At 28.0% G+C, this 21,709-nt stretch overlaps 1 protein-coding gene across 2 annotated transcripts in view; it reads right to left on the bottom strand.

Moving 5' to 3' along the window:
* LOC100204991 (maestro heat-like repeat-containing protein family member 1) overlaps window positions 1–21,709 on the bottom strand; it is a 112,717-nt gene that overhangs the window by 77,743 nt on the left and 13,265 nt on the right. For both annotated transcript variants that reach the window (XM_065820602.1, XM_065820603.1), the window contains exons 5-9: window positions 20,559–20,657; window positions 19,069–19,223; window positions 15,720–15,860; window positions 11,465–11,557; window positions 10,332–10,410 (exon numbers count right to left, since the gene is read on the bottom strand). In XM_065820602.1, the coding sequence (XP_065676674.1) occupies window positions 10,332–10,410; window positions 11,465–11,557; window positions 15,720–15,860; window positions 19,069–19,223; window positions 20,559–20,657 (567 nt within the window). The remainder of the gene's footprint in view (window positions 1–10,331; window positions 10,411–11,464; window positions 11,558–15,719; window positions 15,861–19,068; window positions 19,224–20,558; window positions 20,658–21,709) is intronic.

The following is a 21,709-nucleotide window of genomic DNA, read 5'->3' as shown; positions in this document are numbered from 1 at the left end:
CTTGAGAAGAAGTAGAACAATATAGAACAAAGAGAAAGGTGATAGAATGATTTAACCCTAATTCATAACATAGGGCTCCTTATGTGGTCTGCACAACAACTATTAACAGAGACACCATTTATCCGCAACATGGCACTGTTAATACTCTGATATTCTGCAGCTGTTGATGGAATCAGCCTCTCTGAGAGCTACCACAGAGTTTGGGAAACCTAACTACCAGCTAGCCATCAAACCATTAAAGTTTAAGAGCCTCATTAGGAGATAACAGGAAGAGTAACATAGCCACTATCAAGGAGGCATAAGCAATCACCTATAAGTAGAGTCAAGAAGATCCAGCATTCATCATCCTAGGCAGGAACCGTGTTTTCTCTTTTTAAAATTTAAACTTTTTAAAATAACATCCAAAATTTTTCAACAAGTACTTAAAATGTTAATAATTTAAACACAGTTTAAAATGATATATAAATATTTAATTATTTCCTGTCTCATTGTATCTTTATAGATGAAGTTCTATGAACTTCTCTAACTACCTAAGGGTGTATATATATATATATATATATATATATATATATATATATATATATATATATATATATATATATATATATATATATATATATATGTATATATATATGTGTGTGTGCGGTAGTGGTGTAGTGGTAAAGTGCTTGCTTTATAAGCGAGAGGTTCCGAGTTCGATCCCCACCATGTCCCTGGTAGTACTGCGCTCAACTTGTTTCTCCGCGCAGCGGCCTTGTTTATCAAGGTTTGTGTTTCGGAGTTATAGAGTTGAGAGAGGGTTATAACCACTATTAAGTAGTCTCCTCATCTGTAGAAGCCTTCTCAGCCTTGAGGAGGTGAATAACAAAAAAAATATATATTATATAAATAACTTTATATATATAGATAAATATATACATATATATATATATATATATATATATATATATATATATATATATATATATATATATATATATATATGTATATATATATATATATATATATATATATATATATATATATATATATATATATATATATATATATATATTATAAAGTTATTTATATAATATATATAAAGTTATCTGAAATGCAGCAAGTTAGCAGAAGGAAAGTGTGAAGAGAGTTGGCGACAGACAATCAGAGGTGATTGCATTTTGAGAGAACTAGTAAATTTATGGGGCAAAGCTGGATTTGACAACAAATACAAACTCACAGAGCAGCAAATCCAAAACAAAATTACAAACAAGATCAATGAGTACCAATCCCTAAAAAGACTCAAGACTCTAAGTCTACTAGAAGAAAGCTACTACAAGGAAGTAAACAACTTTCTAAATGAAAGCAACTTCTTATTCACAATTCATAAGGCATTCAACATCTTTAACTTGATAAAGAGTGATGCAATGAGGAACAAAGAGGCTCAAAAAGAGGACATTGAATTCCTAAAGCACTACCTCAAAGGACCCATGGTCAAGATGGTGGGTATTGATAACACATTTCAAAAAAATGCTTGATTGGCTGTGGAGAAAATAAGAATCAAGAGGAGAAGAATAAATAGAATGTAGAAGAACTAGAACATGAGAGTTTGAAGTTTTCTAGTACACAGACAGTGATAGCCTTCCAGACTCTGATGACGCTTTAATGCCTCCTACAAAGACCCAAAACATTTCAGGAGAAAAGTTAGTCTTAAGCTAAGTATGGATGAACTCCTAAACAATTGGATCCCAATCATGACAAGATAATTTATTAGTGTTCGACCAGGAACCTGTTGATAAACATCTCTTTATAAAGTTGGCGGTATTAACATTGAGGAGTTGAAGATTTCAAGATCAACTCTGACCAGGAAAGCACACACTGCAGTAGAGTCAGAAGCCCAGATCATCCAAGAGCAGAACATGAACAAAGAGGCTAAAAGCTAGTGATTCACTTTGACACTAAAATTGTAAGACAGTACACCAGTGAAGAAGCAATTTTCACAAGTCATGGAAGGATAGGTATAAGTGTTTCTTTTCCTGAAGCTGGCCCTTTAGATTTTCTGCCTGGCATTTTGAAAATTAAAAGCTCCATGGGAAGCAACCAGGATATAGCCATTCAAAATATCTTCGAATACTATGAGCTATCAGATCAAATCATTGGGGTGTGTGCTGACACAACAGCTAGCAACACAGGAAAGAACAAGAAGCTATAAAGAATGTTATTGTTCATGCTTTAAGGAGGCCTGTTCTCTGGCTAATGTGCAGACACCACATATATGAGAGACAGTATCCATGTCACGGAACTTGTTTTTGGCATGACAAAAAGTCCAAGCAAACACCTCATTTTACTTAAAAAGCTATGGCTGCAAATATACAGATTATAAAGAATTGTCAAACTTTAATGGTCTCAGGATCCATTTAGACCAGGTACTTTTTTGCACCCACTTGCAGTTGAAACTAAAGAAATTTGCGCCACAGCACTTCAGAGAAACACCTTCCAGAGAGAAGACTATAAGTCTTTTTTCCAGCTACTGGCTTACTTTCTGGGTACAGATATACCTAATTTCTTCTTCAAGCAGTCGGAATCTCACCATGAGGCCAGGTTTTTGAGTGACTGTCTTTACCTTCTTGCAGATGATACAGAACTATCAGACCTATTTACAGTCTTGCAGATGATACAGAACTATCATCCGAATGATTTAAAAACAGTAGTGCCTGCTACTCTCAAGAACATAAACACTGCTATAAATTACATTGTTTTTCTATGGCCTATTCTTTCTGAAGAGTCCTATGGCAACTCAAGTTCCTCACCGTTAAAAAATTTAGAAAAAAATTCAACCCGCTTTTCCCAAAAAATCCTTTGGAGGGATGAAAGTACACACATTCCTGATTCCAAAAATGTAAAAACTGAAATCAACAAATCACGCCCGAGAAAAAAAATTGCGATTGAAATTTATTCTATTAGCACATCTTACTGAAATGACAGTGAACAATATTTTTGCATTTTTACAGTATTATTAAAACTAAAAGATGACTTTTAAATTAATTACAGCACATTATTAGATTGCAAAGCATTGTATCAAGTTGATTGTCACAAAATATAGGCAATAATTTGACAGTATATTAGGAAAGCTAGTTTGCATGTTTTTCTGTTGAAAATTATGTAAAAGAATTCACTTATTATATCTATCTAAAACCATAAGCATATTTGACTCAAATACTAACAGCACAACCCTACAATGTGCTCAAACTAAAATTCTGGGAAAATGCTACTTCAAATTAAAGTGCTCAAAAACTTAGTTTGGTGAATTTTAGAAAGACTTACATTTTTTAAAATGCCAAATTCTGCAAGATCACATGTAGACAACAGGAAGGTTGTCTGCTTCTTGTGCTTTCAAAAATGTGATAGACAAGTGACAACATTCATCATTGAAAAACTTCATTCTCTACTTGATAAACCAATTGATTTCTCTGATACTCAAGTCCCAAAGGGAGTATGTGAGAATTGTAGAGTGAAACTGAGGAAAAGGGATTCTGGCCAGCCTGTCTTCTTGCCACCTATCTTTAACTACAAGAGCATTCAAGTCAGACCTGAGACACGAGAACAAAACTGTGACTGTCTTATTTGCAATGTTGGAAGACTAAAATTGAATGAAAAGCATCCACTCAGTACTGATCCGATGCCATCATCAGCAGCAAAAACTTACAGAAGATACTCAGAGTGTCTTGTTCTTGTAGGCAAAGGCCTTCCCCATGAGTGCAATCAGGCAACATTTTAAAAAAATATGCAAACCCTTGTGACAGAAGACCAAACATTGGCAGAACAGATTACATCTTTGGTGATTTCTTCAAAAGATGTATTTCCACATGGAACAATCAGAGTTGCACAACATAGTGGAAGACCTCTCCCCATCACAAAAGGTAAATTGTTAATATCATTTTAATTTTATAAGATATAAAATTTACTATAAAAATAATAGAACCCCACATCATTTAAAATTTATTGTCAAATTGGTTTAATAAAATTTAGATCTTATTAAGCTTTGTTACACTATTCAACTAATTGTTCTACATTTTAGGATCTTCCAGTGCCAAAAAACTTTTTGACAATGCTCCAATCATGACAGTGAAAGACCTTGTCACTGTTCAGGTGAATACTAATTTTTCAAACTCTGGTGTTAAAAAACTTGCATCAACAATCAATCAAGTCAGCAGAAAAAAAGTTATTGAAAGCAATTTTCATGCAAAGTTTGATGCCTGATGGAAGACATTTATCAGATCTTTTCACACAAACTGACATTGACATGTCAACTGAAAAAGCTTCAAACACCAAAAAGTCAAAAACTGTTGTTCATTACAATGACCTGAAAAAGCTTTTGAATGAAGTTCAACAGTCTCGACAATCATTCTCTGACAACATTGTCAAGCTTGGAATAGATGGTGGAGGTGGATTCCTGAAAGTCAGTCTGGGAATAATTGACACAAGTGGTATCAGTCACTCTCCCCCAAGCAAGCGATCGCTCACTGCACCACATACCAAAGATAGTGGAGTTAAACGACAGCATTTGGTTGCTGTTGCAGAAGACATGTCAGAAACATATGAAAACATCAGACAATTGCTTTCATTGATTCAAGCCAACTCGACAAACTTCTTCATTTCTTGTGACTTAAAGGTTGCAAACATTGTCTGTGGTTTACAAGCACACTCCAGCACTCACCCTTGCACATGGTGTACTGCTGATTGTCAATATCTTTCATTTCCTGGGCAGCTTAGGACTTTTGGCTCTATCAGAAAGAGCTTTAGAGAATCTGCAGGATTGGACTTGAAAAAGGCAAAGTTTTACAAGAATGTCATTCATATGCCTTTGACTGATCTTTCTGACCAAAAGCTCGTTTTTGATCTCATACCTCCCATGGAGCTACACCTGATGCTTGGGGTTGTCAATCACTTGTTGAAGGCCTTAAGAGACATTTGGCCCAAAGCTGATGATTGATCAAGACTCCTAAACATTCAACTACAACCCATCATGGAAGTCAATTTGCTGGCAATGAATGCCACAAGCTTTTGAAGAATGTTGATCTCCTTCAAAAACTAGCAGAAACTGACTGTGCATTCCAAGCTATTGGTATCATTGATGTCCTTCGAAAATTTGGAACAGTTGTGACTGCCTGCTTTGGACAAGAGCTTGATCCACACTATGCAGTGAAAATTAATGCATTTCGAACCTCATATCTGCCTTTGTCAAATGTTTCCCAAGTGATGCCCAAGGTGCATGCAGTCTTCTTTCGCATCAAAGAATTCATTGAAATGAAGCACACTGCACTTGGACCTTACAGTGAGCAGTCAACAGAAGCACTTCACCACTCATTTGCTGAACACTGGAAAAGATTCAAAAGAGACCCAAGTAATCCTAACTATGGTAGCAAATTGAAGACGTGCATTGTGGACTACAATAGCAAACACATGTAAAACCAACAAAGACCAGAATTCATTTACTTCAATATGTTTTCAGAATAAGTTATTAGTCAAATCAGAAGATTTAGCATGTGTGCTGTCATTTCTGTGTCATGTACTTATAGAATAAAATTTCAATCACAATTTTTTGTCACTGAGCAAAGTTATCTTCTCTTTTTTCTCCAAGAAATCACTAAGGAAGAGCATATGCGGTAGTAGTGTAGTGGTAAAGCGCTCGCTTCATAAGCGAGAGATTCCGAGTTCGATCCCCACCACATCCCTGGTAGTACCGCGCTCAACTTGTTTCTCCGCGCAGCGGCCTTGTTCATCAAGGTTCGTGTTTCGGAGTTATAGAGTTGAGAGAGGGTTATAACCACTATTAAGTAGCCTCCTCACCTGTAGTGGCCTTCCTGGCCTTGGGGAGGTGAATAACAAAAAAAAAAAAAAAATTTGCTGTGGAGGGAGATAGGTATAGCTGCTTGCAAATGTTCTTTGCTTGTGAAAATCAGCTGACAGTGGTAAATAACCAGGCAGAATGTCAAATCAAGCTGCTCCAGTACTTTATTGGAAGGGCACAAAACAAGGATAGACTTCAGGAAACTCTTCAGGTAATTACTAAACATTGTTATACGGACCCATAGTACGTAAATTGTTAGGGGGAGGGGGTCGTTTTTAAAAAATGAGGCAATTTAGAATAGCAAACACATATCATGCTTTTTTTTAATAAAAAAAAAGGAAATCAATTGCACCTAGCAATTTACACCTAAAAACACCTTCCCCTACCCAATGTACATGCATGCTATACAATAATGTCAGTTAAACCATTTTAAGTATTTCCATATCATTTTATTTAATAAACTAAACTAAAAAATTGGAATTTTAGAACTTTGACTATTTTATTATTTTGCAAAATAACCTGCCATTTTAAGTTTATTAGTTTATTAAGTTATTTATTATTATTAAGTTTATTTATTAGTTATTTTAAGTTATTTTAAGTTTATTTATTATTTATTTATTATTAGTTATTTAAGTTTATTTATTAGTTTATTAAATTATTTATTATTATTAAGTTTATTTATTAGTTATTTTAAGTTATTTTAAGTTTATTTATTATTTATTTATTATTAGTTATTTTAAGTTTATTTATTAGTTTATTAAGTTATTTATTATTATTAAGTTTATTTTCTAGGTTGTCCATAAAATATCCAAAATCCAAGAAAGTTACAAAGAATATCTAATAAGTATCATCGTGTTTTTGTTGCTTTTTAACCTAATTGTGAAAAATCTGAAATAAAATTGTCACACAAAATCTGTATTTTCCTTATTCTATTAGATATGTATTAAATTGAAACTAGTGTTTTGTAAATGTTTTAAATTTATAACTATCTATATTTGGAACTTTAAAATATAATATTAGGGAAAAAATTCTATTATATAGAAATTGCCTAAAACCACCTTCTTTACCTTAGAGTTGATTTGGAAGGCTGAAATTTTCACTATAAGCTACTAATACATAATGATAACAAATGAACTTTTCCACATTTTTATTTTCAAAAAAAAATTTTTTAAACACCCTAATATATATATATATATACAGGCCTCGGTGGGAAGAAATTAGTGCGAGAGCAGTGAAAAGCTCTCCTAAAACGAACATGACCAGCCGTGCGAGCTGCTCCTTTAAACAGCTTCTTATGAGAGCTTTTGGATTTTGCACAAACTATCTGTTTATTCATTAATTAAATTCATAACTTAGTTTTATACTCGTTATATGCTAGGAGTGACAAATCGTTTTTTTTAAATAAACGTTGACAATCATATCTTTGTTTAACAACGAACATCTAATTTAAGAGATATATGTCATATAAGGAAGTTTTATTTTTAAATAACTTTTATTCTAGTTAATAAGTTACCAACAATGCTTATTAAATTTAATCAATTTTTTTATTTTTTCTAAACAATTTTTTACCCATTTGAAAAATGCGCGCAAATTAATGATAATTAATTAATATGCAATGACCTAAGGATTGTAAATTGTTACCCATTGATACGAAATAATGAATTTTTCTCAAATTAGTTCACTAGATTTATTTACAAATAAAAAAGGTATAAATTTGAAGAAATTTAAATAAAATAAGCTGAAAATAAAATAAAAGCTGTTTTGGCATTTCTTTTTTAAAACTTTTAAAAATAATATATAAATAATATATAAATAATATATTTTTATTAACTTATTATATAATAATATATTAATAATAAGTTAATAAAAATATTATATTACTGGCGCTATTAAACACACAATAAAAAATGAAAAACATAGTAATTCTATACATTTTATAAGATTATATATATTTCAGCAAAACTTAAAAATTCTTTTCAAAGTTTTAAAAGTGTTTTTAATATGTAAATAAACATTACTTCTCTTTAAGAAAAATAAGAAAATTAAAAAAAATAAGAACGCTATAGAAAAAAGCAATCATAATGTTTAAGCATGATTTCTTTTAAAGGATTGCAAATGTATTCATTTAAAGTAAAATTTGCACATTTTTCCAAACGCATGAAAAAACCATGCTAAAACATTATTACTTTCTTCGATAACGTACTTAATTATTTTACTTAAAAGTAACGCTATTGAAGGAAGTAATCATGCTTTAACATGGTTTCTATTACTGTATCTGTCCCTTCATGGTATCAAAACTTTTATTAATCCAGTTTTTTTCCTTGCACATCAAAAAACCTTATAACTATTAGTCATGTTCATATTTTTAGAACATATAGAAAATACAACTTTTCAAGTCTTCAGTTAACCCTTTCCTAGTATTTTTACTTATTCCTTATTTTAAAGTAGCTCATAACTTAATAGTGGTTGCTTGCAATTTTGTTGGTAGTAAATTAGAGTTTAAAAATATACAAATATATGCCAGTATTTAATAAATAGTAAATGTAAGCATTAAAATTTTAATATATAAAGTATTGTAAATTTTTTTTAGCCCCGGCTATCAACCCTTATAGTTTAGCCGGGGCTGGGGCCAAGGCACAGTTTGAAAAAAGTTTCATTTTTAGCCAGGGCCTTGGTCACTTACTAATTAATTGCAGCTTAAAAAAATTCTTTAGAAGTGTTGTTTTTACTGCTTATAAAAAAGTTTTATATTTTCTTATTGTAATAAAAATGTAACAGAATGCAGGGATTTTAAGAATTATTACAACAATTAAAAATTCTACATTAAACATGAATAATATATTAAAGTAATTAATATATAAAATATAACTCATTACATAAAATAATAATTATTATGCAATAATTTACAACCATGCCTTTTAAAAAGCATTACAGTTTATTATGAATTTAGTTTTTTCTTTTTTTAATGACTGTGTTTTTCATTTTAGTTACCATGATAATTATACTTTTGAGAGAAAAAATTATACTTTTGTGAAAGCTATAAATTGCTCCCGTAAACTGTTTTAGTAGAGTGCAGGCAAGAGCTAAAGCTCTCGCTTCCCGCCAAGGCCTATATATATATATATATATATATATATATATATATATATATATATATATATATATATATATATATATATATATATATATATATATATATATATATATATATATATATATATATATATATATATATATATATATATATATATATATATATATATTATATATATATATATATATATATATATATATATATATATATATATATATATATATATATATACATATATAAACTAACTTAAAACATCAGATAATACAAATTCTCTCAATACTAAATAATTTAATTTATTTGAAATATTCGCCGGATTATAGGCACCGGCATCATCGGCATATAATATAATACAATTACAAAAAAAAAAAATTGTGACCATTAAATAACAACAAAAAAATTTTTTTAATTTTGACGTCACCTTTATAATGGCTTCTTTTACTTAAGTATGAAAAAAAACGAAGTCCAAAAATTTGTTTTAACATATTGTCCATTGTCCAAATTCATACCACCATACATTGGAGAACATTGATGTTTTTGTATTTCCAAGGCTTCACGGACAAAAAGTCTGTGAAGCCTTGAAAATACAAAAATATTTGATTTAGTTATTTTACCGTTTATACAAAAACATCTAATTTAGTTATTTTACCGTGTTGAGGTAAATTGAGCCTTACACTCAGACACTAAATTAAGCTTAACACTCAGACAAGGATTTCAGAAAGTGGGCATTAAAGCGGTCCTCTGTTTTGGTAATTCCATACCTTATATACCATGCCATAACAAATCAAAACTAACTCAAACTACAATTTTAAATTATGACAATGGTAACTAAGTAATGGTTCATCAAAATTAACAAATAATAGGTATATTATGTCATAATGACATATTCTTGTACATTCATCATGTGTTCATGTGTTAACAATAGTTTTGATTATTTACAAAGTTGGCAACATTAAAGTAAAAAAAAAGCATACCAATGCAAACAATGCACTAAAACATATAACAATATAAACTATTCACTACAATGCCCAAATAAACAATACACAAGAAAAACAAAAAACAACAACAACAAAAAAATAACAAACAAAAAAAACAATGCAAACAGGGCACACAGTTACATTATAAAGTAAACAACATACAAAAATATAGACAGTTTAAACTAAGCACAAAATTACAGTATGAACAGTGTACAAAAATAATTAAAGTTAAAAAAAAAAAATTTTATTGGTAGTAAAATTCCATTTTCGAACATTTTAAAACTTTTAACTTAGTATTTAGTTTATGGTAGTTTTTTTTTTTTTCTGTCTTTTTTTTCTTAGTCATTTTATCTATTTATATTATCTTGTTTTTATTTTATTTGTTGCTGTTTTTTTTATGTCACTTAAACATTAAAAAAAAAAAAAAACATACTGAGAACTTGAAAACAACGCAAAACTTCATTCTTGTTTTTCATGCCTAAAGGATTTGCAAGATCTATTTCTGAGCATGCCTAAAAATACAAATAAAATACTTACATATAAAATTCTTAAAATATTCCTAAAAAAAATCAACTTTTTATTTTTCAATAAAAAAATTGGTAAAATTAGGGTCTTGTAGTGAAATTCAGGCTTGAGGTAGCTTTCCTAAATCCAGTTCCATTTTAAAAAAATTTAACTGTTGTGAGTACCAATAAAAAACTTTTAAGAATATCAGATCAGAACAGGAACAGACAAGGAAAAGTTTTTTTTAAAAAGTGGGAGACGTTTGATGCACCCTGACAAAGCAGGTAAACTTGGATGAGTTTATGATGCTGTAGAAAACTACAAAATGATTGAACTAAAAAACACCTATTTTGAACTTTTTGTTTTTGTATCAATGGCTTGACCATCACAGAGATTGAGAATTGATTTAATACTTTACATAAGTTCCAGTAACTAGGGTTAAACAGTAACTAGGGCTAGAAAAACCACAAAATCAACTGCAAAAATAAATCCTACACCCTAAAAATTACAACCTATACCCCAAAAAGCTGTTGCTTTAATTTGGTGGGACAGGTACAGTATTTTGTACTAGGAGCTACAATTAGGACAGCAACTTACTGTGCTTAACTCAACAAACTTCAAACAGAATCCATATAAAAAATGCCTGAGACACAACAAAGTTTACAGCCCAATATCATTAAATGTGATCTCAACATTCTTGTGTCAATTGACTTGAAAGTCAGAGTATAAGTTGAAGAAAGAGCATCCACAGCCCATTGCATGTTAGGAAGGCTAAAAAATGTTTTCCGCTGCAGGCACTTAACTTTGTGGCACACACTTTAAACAACATATACCACGTCTTGAATATGCCAAATTACATCTTGAATATATCAAATTATATAAGAATATATCAAAATTATATAAGAATATATCAAAATTATATAAGAATATATCAAAACACCAGTGCTAATATATATTTACAGCCAGTGCTTAATATATATTAATGTATATACACACACATAAAATGAAAACAATGTACACATACTTATTTTATGCAAAAAACAACAAAGTGTTACTTGATACCTGCGCATGAAGTCCATTCATTATCAGGTCGAGTAATGGTAAAAGCATTAGAGAACTATCACAACTCGCAGCATTTAAAATCAAACAAAGAGACTAAAAATAATGACAACTATAAACAATCATATAAATTAAGAATTAATTTTTAAATTAAGAAGAATAAAATAATAACTGTTCAACAACACTTTTGTATAAAACTGTTCAATAACAATTTTCAACAATTAAAAACTCCGTTGCAACACAGAAGTTAAATACTACTCAAAAACAGTCACATCTGTTGCACAAAAACTGTGTAACTATGTAACTGGTGCACAGTTCAAAAATTGTATAACTTACATATTGTTTTGAAAAAAATACAATTTTTAATTAATAACTATTTTTTAATTTTACAATAAAAAAAATCATACAAAAAATCATTTAATAAAATCAAGCATCTTTTCTATCTTTCAAAAAACAGCAAATTGAAAAAAATTTTGAAATATTTAAATTTAGGTTTAATACAAATATGTTTATTAGTAATCGAGGTTCGAATCTTAAAACCTTTAAATTTTAAAAAGCCTTAAAAAAGCAAAACCAAAAGCTGTTACTACAAAATCATTTAAAATCACTTGTAAGCTGCTACTTGAAAATCAAATATCTAAAAAAAAAATTGTTTCATGATTTAAAAACTGAATTCTTGAGAAATCATGTAGAATCTTGTGGATTTTCAATCTTTTTACAAGAAGTGATAAAATATTTGAAACACTTTTTTATCATTTTTTATTATTCATTATTTTATATGTATTTTTGAATTGCAGTCTTATTTGCATTGAATTTTGAAATTTGAAACATTTTATTATTTTTTATTTTTTGTTTTATTATTTGCATTGAATTGCAGTCTTACCTATAACAATTGGACATAAAATATGTTTCTAAAGCGTATTACATTTTAGATTTGAAGAAATAAACTTAATTGATGAAATATTAATATGGATTAGAACAATTATTTCTATTAATGGGATCCCAAGAAAATGTTGAGAAAAAGTTCATATCTTAAAAACAATATAAGACTTAGAATTAAGAATTAAAATTTTTAAAACAAATTAGTTATCAAAGTATTAACAAAGCACTTTTTATTTTTTGATTCCATTTTGTTTTTTGCAAAAGTAAAGTTCCAACTTGTTGATTTTTTCTACCAACAGAAATCTGGTTTGATTAAAATCTTTATCTTTGACGTCAAAAAAATTATTGTTGTTAAAATTATATTTTTATGTTTGGGTTTTCCCTTTTTGAATATGTTAGGTAAAAAAATGGTAACATTCTATTTTAATTTGTTAAACAATGAAAAGTTTTAATGAATCATTTAAGAATACTTTGTTAGTTTAACAGAAAGAAGTGGGTAGTTAAAAAACAAGTCATTCACAAAATCTAAAAAACAAAGAACTTTGGTAATAATAATATATAAAAAAAAATTTGTGGGTTAAAAATTTCGTGTGTTTTTTTTAACAAAAGTAGATGTTTATGAAAAGTCAATGTTTAATTGCATTTCTCATTTTTTCGAGAGTGAACTTAAACGCTTCATTAACTGAAATCCAGGGGAAAAGTTTTATTATAAGCGCAAATTAAAAAAATGGAAAACCCAAGCTCCTGCGTAAATTAAATCATTTAAAAAAACCTCTACGTGAACACACATTCACAAAAAAAAAAATATTAAAAAAAAAAATCGTAAACCTATTATAAGGCTTTAGCAATGATTGCAAAATTATAAAAAAAACTGAAAGGTTTTTGCTAATATCTTAATGAATAATTTTTTTTTCGTAAGTTTAATTAACTCTAAACTTATTTTCTAAGATTTATACCCGTTCAGACTGACAGTAAAACACATTTTATTTTAAATGCGTTTTATGTTTTTAATGTTATAAACTGTGTAAAACAACAATAAAACAACAATAAAACAGCAATAAAACAACAATAAAACAATAATAAAACAACAATAAAACAACAATAAAACAACAATAAAACAACAATAAAACAACAATAAAACAACAATAAAACAGCAATAAAACAACAATAAAACAACAATAAAACAACAATAAAACAACAATAAAACATCAATAAAACAACAATAAAACAACAATAAAACAACAATAAAACAACAATAAAACATCAATAAAACAACAATAAAACATCAATAAAACAGAAATAAAACAACAATAAAACAATAATAAAACAATAAAACAACAATAAAACAACAATAAAACAACAATAAAACAACAATAAAACAATAATAAAACAGCATGGCAAGGTTGTTTTATATTAGCACAAGCTGTTAACATTGACAAAACTTCTCAATTTTGTTTTATTGTTGTTAACTTGTCTCGGCACATTTGGGATCCCTTTAATGAATATTTATATCAAGATTTTCAGTTATCAGTTAATTAACCTGGAAAAATCAGTTTATTGTTTTACATGAACATCCTTTAAAAAATGTATATAACGAAAGTATATATAAAAACAGTAAACAAAATAAATAGAATGTACATAATAATGTACTTAGATAAATGTATATAAATATATAAATAAATATATAAAATCATTGATTTAAAAATGTTTTCTTTTTTATTAATTTGAAGGAAAAAAAAAAAAGAAGCCATTTTGTGCAAAGCTTAACTTAAGGTAATTTAACAAGTTTTATGTTTCTTTACAGTAAAACATCTTCGTAACAGACTGACAATCCCATTCTTTCTTCCAATGTTTACATTCCTAATGTCCGCTACAAATATTTTTATACACTTCCATAAATTCTATACATCAAGAATAGCTGTTATACCTTTAACAATAGTATCTGCTTTTCCATCTAGATTTAGCACTTGTAACTGCTCTTTGTTTACTCTTTTAACATGCCTTAAACTCGGATTCGGAAGTTGACACTGTTTCTGCTGCCATTACTGTTGTTGAAGTAGGCTTTAAGCCATAGTTCCCTACCTGTATTTTGCTTTTAATCTGAAGATGATACAATCTTTTATCCTCACTGCAGAGCCATTCATCATCTTTTTTTGTGATGCCAAAAACTTTATTTTATGGAACGTATTTTCTTTGTTTTACACATTTATTGTACATCTTCAGCACTTGATCTAGTTTTGCTTATATGACTTGAATTAATAAATGTGGAAAATTTAATTTCTTTTCCCATAAACTTTTTACTTCTTTCTCAATTTGCATTCATGTATCCCTTTGATGAATTCTCCAAGGAACATATAATGACCAACAATTTGGATTTTTAGTAATATTTAGCTGTTATTTTCCAGTGATTGTTCTTCTAGTGGAACAGTTCTTCTTTTCGTATGTGACATAAAATCTTACAAGATTCTTCATCCAGATTGTCTTGACTCTTTCAGTAGAGGAATCACTTTTCTTATAGGACATTATGATTGAATAATACTAGAATATATTTCAAAAAGACAATAATAATAGTAAATATTATTATTGTCTTTCAGAAATATATACAAGTATTATCTTATTAAGAGAACCTATGTTTCTTTTCAATGTGAATTGGTTTTTTTAAGGCTTCAACAGCTGGTTTGGTTTGGTAAGGGTTAGACAACTGGTAAATCAAGATCTTTAATCAATATACAACATATAGTTGACCTAGAAACATTGTGCACTTCAGAAATACTTTGTCGCAACGACTGTGATGACATAAATGATTTGCTTTTATTGCTCTTGTCATTCTCCTTTGTGTATGGAATGCAACATTTAGCATCAAAGTTCAAATATTTTATATAAATATTTAAAAATAAAATTAAAAAAAGTTTTTATTTTATATAAAACTAAAAAGTCATTTTTTTCAAAATCATTACTTACAAGTTTAATTTTAAAATCTTTTTAAGCACAATCTTTTTAAATTTTAATTTTACTTTTTTTAGATAATAACGGTTTTTTATTAAAACTGCAATTTTGAGTTATTCTATGTGCAACTGAATTACTCAAAATTTTCAAAAGTTATATCATAATTTGTAGTCAAAATTTATTATGTAGGATATTAAAGTAAGGTTCATGATCTCATGATAATAAGTTATCTCATGCTCATGTAAGATAATGACAATGTTTGACAAATGATTGAGAATGTTTTTTACAGCTTTTATATTCTTTTATTTCTTTTTAATTTATATTTGCAGTCTAAATTAATATCTATTTTGTTTGTAAGAAGTTAAAATATTTTCAATAATTTTTTTTTAAATTAATTATTATTATAACTATTATTTTACAAAATTTATACCTGAGTCAAAATATGATGTTCTGAATGTCTTCTATAGAGACCAGTTATCCCATGTAATAACCTTTGAATATATTCTTCTAACTTATCTTTAGTCATTATGTGACACATATAGCCAAAAGCTTCTATAACTGCAAGTCTTACCTAAAACATTTTTATAAACATTATTTTAGAGTATGAAAATGAACATGTGACAATAACCACAGTAAAAAGACTTAACTGGCCTATGAGATAAAAGATAAAGGTTTCAGCCATAAAAGCATCAATACGACAGCAGTATTCCATACAAATTTAGATAAAAATAACAGATAAAAATAGAGACAAAACTAATAAAAAATTAATAATTGAAAAATTATTAAAGAAAATAACAAAATAAAAAAAACTTAGCACACGCTAATCATCTAAAGACATAAAAAAGAAGATTTTGAATATGTTGCATCAATTATAGAAATATCAAGATGTCATCATTATCATTATCTTTATAATTTCAGCCCCCTCATGTTTTTTAATATGCAAACTTTTCTGAAAAAAAATGTTGATAACCAACTTTACAAACCAGATTGACCATGGCACTAGAATTACTCTCTAGCTAAAATATATTCAATTTCTTTAAAAAAAAAAAACATCAACTTTTATATACTTTAATCAACCTTTCTAAACTATGTTTCACTGCCATGACACACTGGAACTTGTTCTAATTCATAGCATCATCATAGAATCATCATTAATTCTAAATCATAGCATCATAATACAACAGGACAAATTGAAATCGATTTTTATCACACACTATATGCATATTTTGAATTGAAGTATAATAACAAACTGGACTTATGTTTTGAATTATAAACTCATAACAAACTAGATAGATGTTTTAACATTATCAAACACATGACGTTATGAAATCTTGACATGTGTTCCAAACATTTTTTTTCTTTAATTTTTTAAATCAATTTTTAGTTATTAAAAATGGAGATGTTTAGTTATTAGAGATACTAGTTGTTGTTTTTTTACCTCTACGAGGAAAGATAATTTTCTTGACCTCCACATTTTATATGTTATAGGGGATGTATAGATATATAACTGTATATGCACCATCTGCAATAGAGTATATAGATATACAATTTATGAACAAAAAAAACAGACATTTTTTAAATTTATTGCTGCCTCAAATTAAAACCTCAGCTCATGTAGCAGCTACTCCCTTGCATATTCTCCCTAAATCAGTTGATGTATGTATGTAAAAATATAGAAAAAAACTTACTGCTACTTTTTTTTGAAAGTAATTTATACATACAGTACTGCTAAAACTATTATGGATTTTAAAATTTTGAATTTCAAAGAGGCAAAATTGTCTTTTTTATTATTTTTTGAACTTACATCAAGTAAAATGCTTGTAAATCAATTTTGAAAGACCTGTCCTTCAATTTTAGGTCATAAATGGTTTTTGAATTGATTAGTTCTTAAACATGACATAAGCAGATGATAAAACATTCATAACTGGCACTACTCAATCAGTTTTTAATTCAGTGTGTTTGAATGGCATCCAATCTATTCTACTTTTGTTTCTAAACAAAGAAAAACAAGTGTTGTTGGAAATCTACTGAAATTATCATTATTATTATTGACAAATTATATATGGGACTTGAGTCCAAAGAAGAAAGACCAAATAACGGTTTTGTTTGAAAAAAATCAACTGAAGCAGTAGAGAAGTGAGTTTTTGTACATAAATAATGTTTGCTGAAAAAAAAATGTTTCTGTACAAACTGTAACTTGTAAAAAAAGATTTGTAGAGGTGGAATGGAATCAGACCCAATTACATTTACAATGCAATTTTAGACCTAGAAGAAAATAAGCATCATTAGAAAAACCAGCCATATGACAACAGTATTCAATACAAAAATAAGTAAGAGATTTGCAGAGGTAGAAAATGAAATCATGAGTAAAAAAATGGCAACTATAAGAAAAGCAACGCTAGCAGATGCTAAATTTGCGATTGATGCAATTATACAAATATTAATTAGGATTGTATACATGGTTTCCATGAGAAGTCAGTAGCGAAGGATAATCCAAGAAGACATAAACTCGAAGACTCATTTTATTGGAGCTGAAATTTACAAGCTACTACAAGCCCCAAGCTGTTACAGATTAGAGATTAGGTTCAAGCTGCCTGTTCTAAGCAATCAAAAAGTGATGACATTTGGTCAAGACAAGAAAGTTGAATCAACAATAAGATTTAAGATTTTAAAGATAAGATCATTATAAGAAGATTAGTAATGTAGATTAATGTATAAACAATAAGGAAAGATAGATAGATAAGTACCATAGATAGAACCTTGAGGTATCCCAGAAGTTACTAGAAATGAAAAAGAATGTTTGCTTTTGAGGATGACTTTAATACTAGGATTTTTTTTTTTTCGTTATTCACCTCCGAGAAGGCCGAGAAGGTCACTACAGATGAGGAGGCTACTTAATAGTGGTTATAACCCTCTCTCAACTCTATAACTCTGAAACACGAACCTTGACGAACAAGGTCGCTGCGCGAAGAAACAAGTTGAGCGCGGTACTACCAGGGATGTGGTGGGAATCGAACTCGGAACCTCTCACTTATGAAGCGAGCACTTTACCACTACTGCATATCACACCATTAGATAGAAATGATCTTAAAAACTTTCCTAGATACATCATACGAAGCAAGGTTATGAAGAAGACCAGCATCCCAAACTTTATCAAAAACTTTTGATATGTCTAAAGCAATAGACCTTGCTTCGCCTCCTTTATCTAATGCACGATAAAATCTTTCAGTTACAGTAGTTAGCAATTGATTGTCAGCGAAAGTTATTAGATTAAAGATGGGATGTTAGCAATCTGATGAATGTTAGTAATTTGTTAATTAAAGACTCAAAAAATCTTGCTTATAAAAGAGACTAATCTGATAAGAGTTGAATAAGTAACCTTATGGAAACAACTGAAAAAATGAGATCTACACTGTGCTGGTAACAATAAAAAACTAAACCGATTGAACATTTGATTCAGGTGTGATTCCATAGCGAAAAAAATTTAAAAAAAACTTTGTCAAAGTTTAAATTGATGTTTGATTATGCTTTACTTAGTTGATGCCCTCAAAATTAACTAAAGTTGGCAAAGCTAAGTATTGAAGTGTTTGACCTATTTGAAAGAGATATTTAATATGGTCTTATGAGTTGTTATGAAAATAAAGCAAAAGTATTAAAATTTAAAAAATCAACTATATACAATTACAATTGCCCTCCTCTATTTAGTCTCAATTTAGATTCAGCCTTAAACAGATATAATAAACAGATAGGCAGATATATACAATAAACAATTCACTTACTCTTCCCTCCCTTGAGGAACCCAACCAAACACTAAACATTATTTCAAATGCAGTGAATATTTCTCCATAAAATCGATCTTTTGCAATATCAGGATATGGAGCATTTTCAATGTTGGCACAGTACTCTATAATAGCTTCACTAAATGATCCAATACCTATTAATATAATAATCTATAAGATGCATAATCAAAAAAATTTGAAAATCCTTTTTTGACCTTTATGCCTATGTTTTGCAAGTTATTAAAATATATAATTTTTGGGTCCTTAAAGCCATATCAATTTAAATTCAAACTTTAGCAATCAGAATCATAATCTGATTCTTGTGTGACCTCACACTGCCATAAATAAAACTTTAGCAATCAGATGAATTTACACTGCCATAAATAAAACTTTAGTAATCAGATGAATTCACACTGCCATAAATAGCAAAAAATTTTTAATTTCAAAAAAAAAGAAATTAAATTTTTTTTTAATTTTTATTAAAATTGAACGATTACTCAAAATTAGACTTTACAATTTGTTTTATATATAAAAAAAAAAATTACTTTCAAACTTTATACTTGAAGTTGCTTTTAACTAAATTAACAAAAAAAAAATTATTAAAAAAAATATTAGGGATTTGTCATTTTTAAACATTTAAGTTTTATTTTTTAATTACTTATTAATCAGGTTGTTCAAGTAAATAAAATTTTGTTTTCTAACATATTGTAAGATACTTGAATAAAATACTGCAAAATAGAGAAAAAATAATCTAGAGCTGTTAATTATTATTTATTAATTCAAAAACTTTTAAAAAGAGAGAAACTAGAGTAAAAGAAATTAGAAAATGAAAAAAATAGCAAAAAGAAAAAAAATTAACAATAAGTGAAATGAAAGAATTCCTATCAAAGAAAAATACTATTTACTTGACCTCATGTCAAAGGTAATGTCAATTATTGGTGAAGTTATTTTTTCACCAACCAAAAAGATATTTTCTCAAAGAACGTTTTATCTACAAAAACCTTTTTTTTTTATGTGAAACATTTTTTTTTATTAAATATTATTTTACAAAAATCTTATGAGATATCGCCCCCTCATTTGATGTTTTAACTTATTCTTATATGATTGGTTAACTAATATACCCATTAATATAAATTGTAATGTAAGTTTTTAGTCACAATTATGTTAAATATTTTTTTTATATTACAGTTTACTTTAATACTTTAATTTGCATTTAAAAAGCTACATTTCAGTTTATGCAAGCACTGTCTGTATATACTCTTTGTTTGGCAGATTCTAGACGAATTACAATATTTTTATCCAGTACACTTAACAAAAAAATTGACATTAGGACTTTTGGTGCAATAACCTTAATTTTCACCATTTGCAAGTATTGCATATTAACTTAAGGCAGCAGTTATTCATTTCTCCTTCTATCTCAATGTTCTCTAAAGATAAATTTTGTCATATTTTTATAGTTTATGAACAATTTGTAATTTTTTTGTACTCACATTTAGCTAAGACCCATCTCATGTTATCTGCTTTAACAGTTCCTAACATTGATAACATTCTGCTAAATATATCTTTTAAAAACGGAACAACACCAAACACTAAAGCAAAATTATTAGCACTTATACCTATATACATATATATATATATATATATATATATATATATATATATATATATATATATATATATATATTATATATATATATGTATATATATATGTATATATATATGTATATATATATGTGTATACATATATATATATATATATATATATATATATATATATATATACATATATATATATATATATATATATATATATATATATATATATATATATATATATATATATATATATATATATATATATATATAATAGAGACCTGCCAATCACCTATTTTAGTTTCGAATTAAATCACAATTTGAAGCAGGTCTTTTGAACTTCTTTTTATGGATTTAACTTTATTACTTAAAATTATATTTATTTTTACAGTATTTCAAGGGAATATTGATACCCTTGTTATCAAGTATATTAAAAACTGTTATAAAAAATAAAATATTATACATAACTGTTAAAATTTACAACTCTTATTGTAAAGAGTTTTTAATTTAAGAGAGTATTTTGTGACAAATGTATTGGAGCATGAGTTTCCAAAATGATGTCATTAATAGTTGTCATAATCCGGGTTAAGATCATTATCACAAAAGGATATATATAGATATGTCAAAATCAAACAATTGCACAAGGTAAAGGGGAAAAAATTCAGCTGTAGCTGAACATTTCAAAACTTGTTAGGGAAATTTTCACTGGAATGGTCGCAATATCTTAAGAATAGAAATGAATAGTTATAACAAGAAACGTAGGAAGCTTTTGCAACAACAGTCTAAACTGAGATAATGGTGATTATATGAAAAGGACATTTTGGAAACCCAAGTACCAATACTTACATCACAAAAAACTCTTAAAAAATATTTTAAAAAGAAGCTCTTACAAAGAGTATTGTTTCGATATTTTAAACAGTTTTGTATAATGAAGCGTTTTTATTTTTTATAATGGCTTTTTAATATACTTGATAACGAGGGTATCAATATTCCCTTGAAATATCGTAAAAATAAATATTAAATATGATATTAAAGAATTATATCTTTA

The sequence above is a fragment of the Hydra vulgaris genome, chromosome 15 (genome assembly GCF_038396675.1).
Source record: "Hydra vulgaris chromosome 15, alternate assembly HydraT2T_AEP".
Classification (NCBI taxonomy): domain Eukaryota; kingdom Metazoa; phylum Cnidaria; class Hydrozoa; order Anthoathecata; family Hydridae; genus Hydra; species Hydra vulgaris.
Note: the sequence above shows the minus strand (reverse complement) of the source record. Positions and strands in the feature narration are given on the sequence as shown.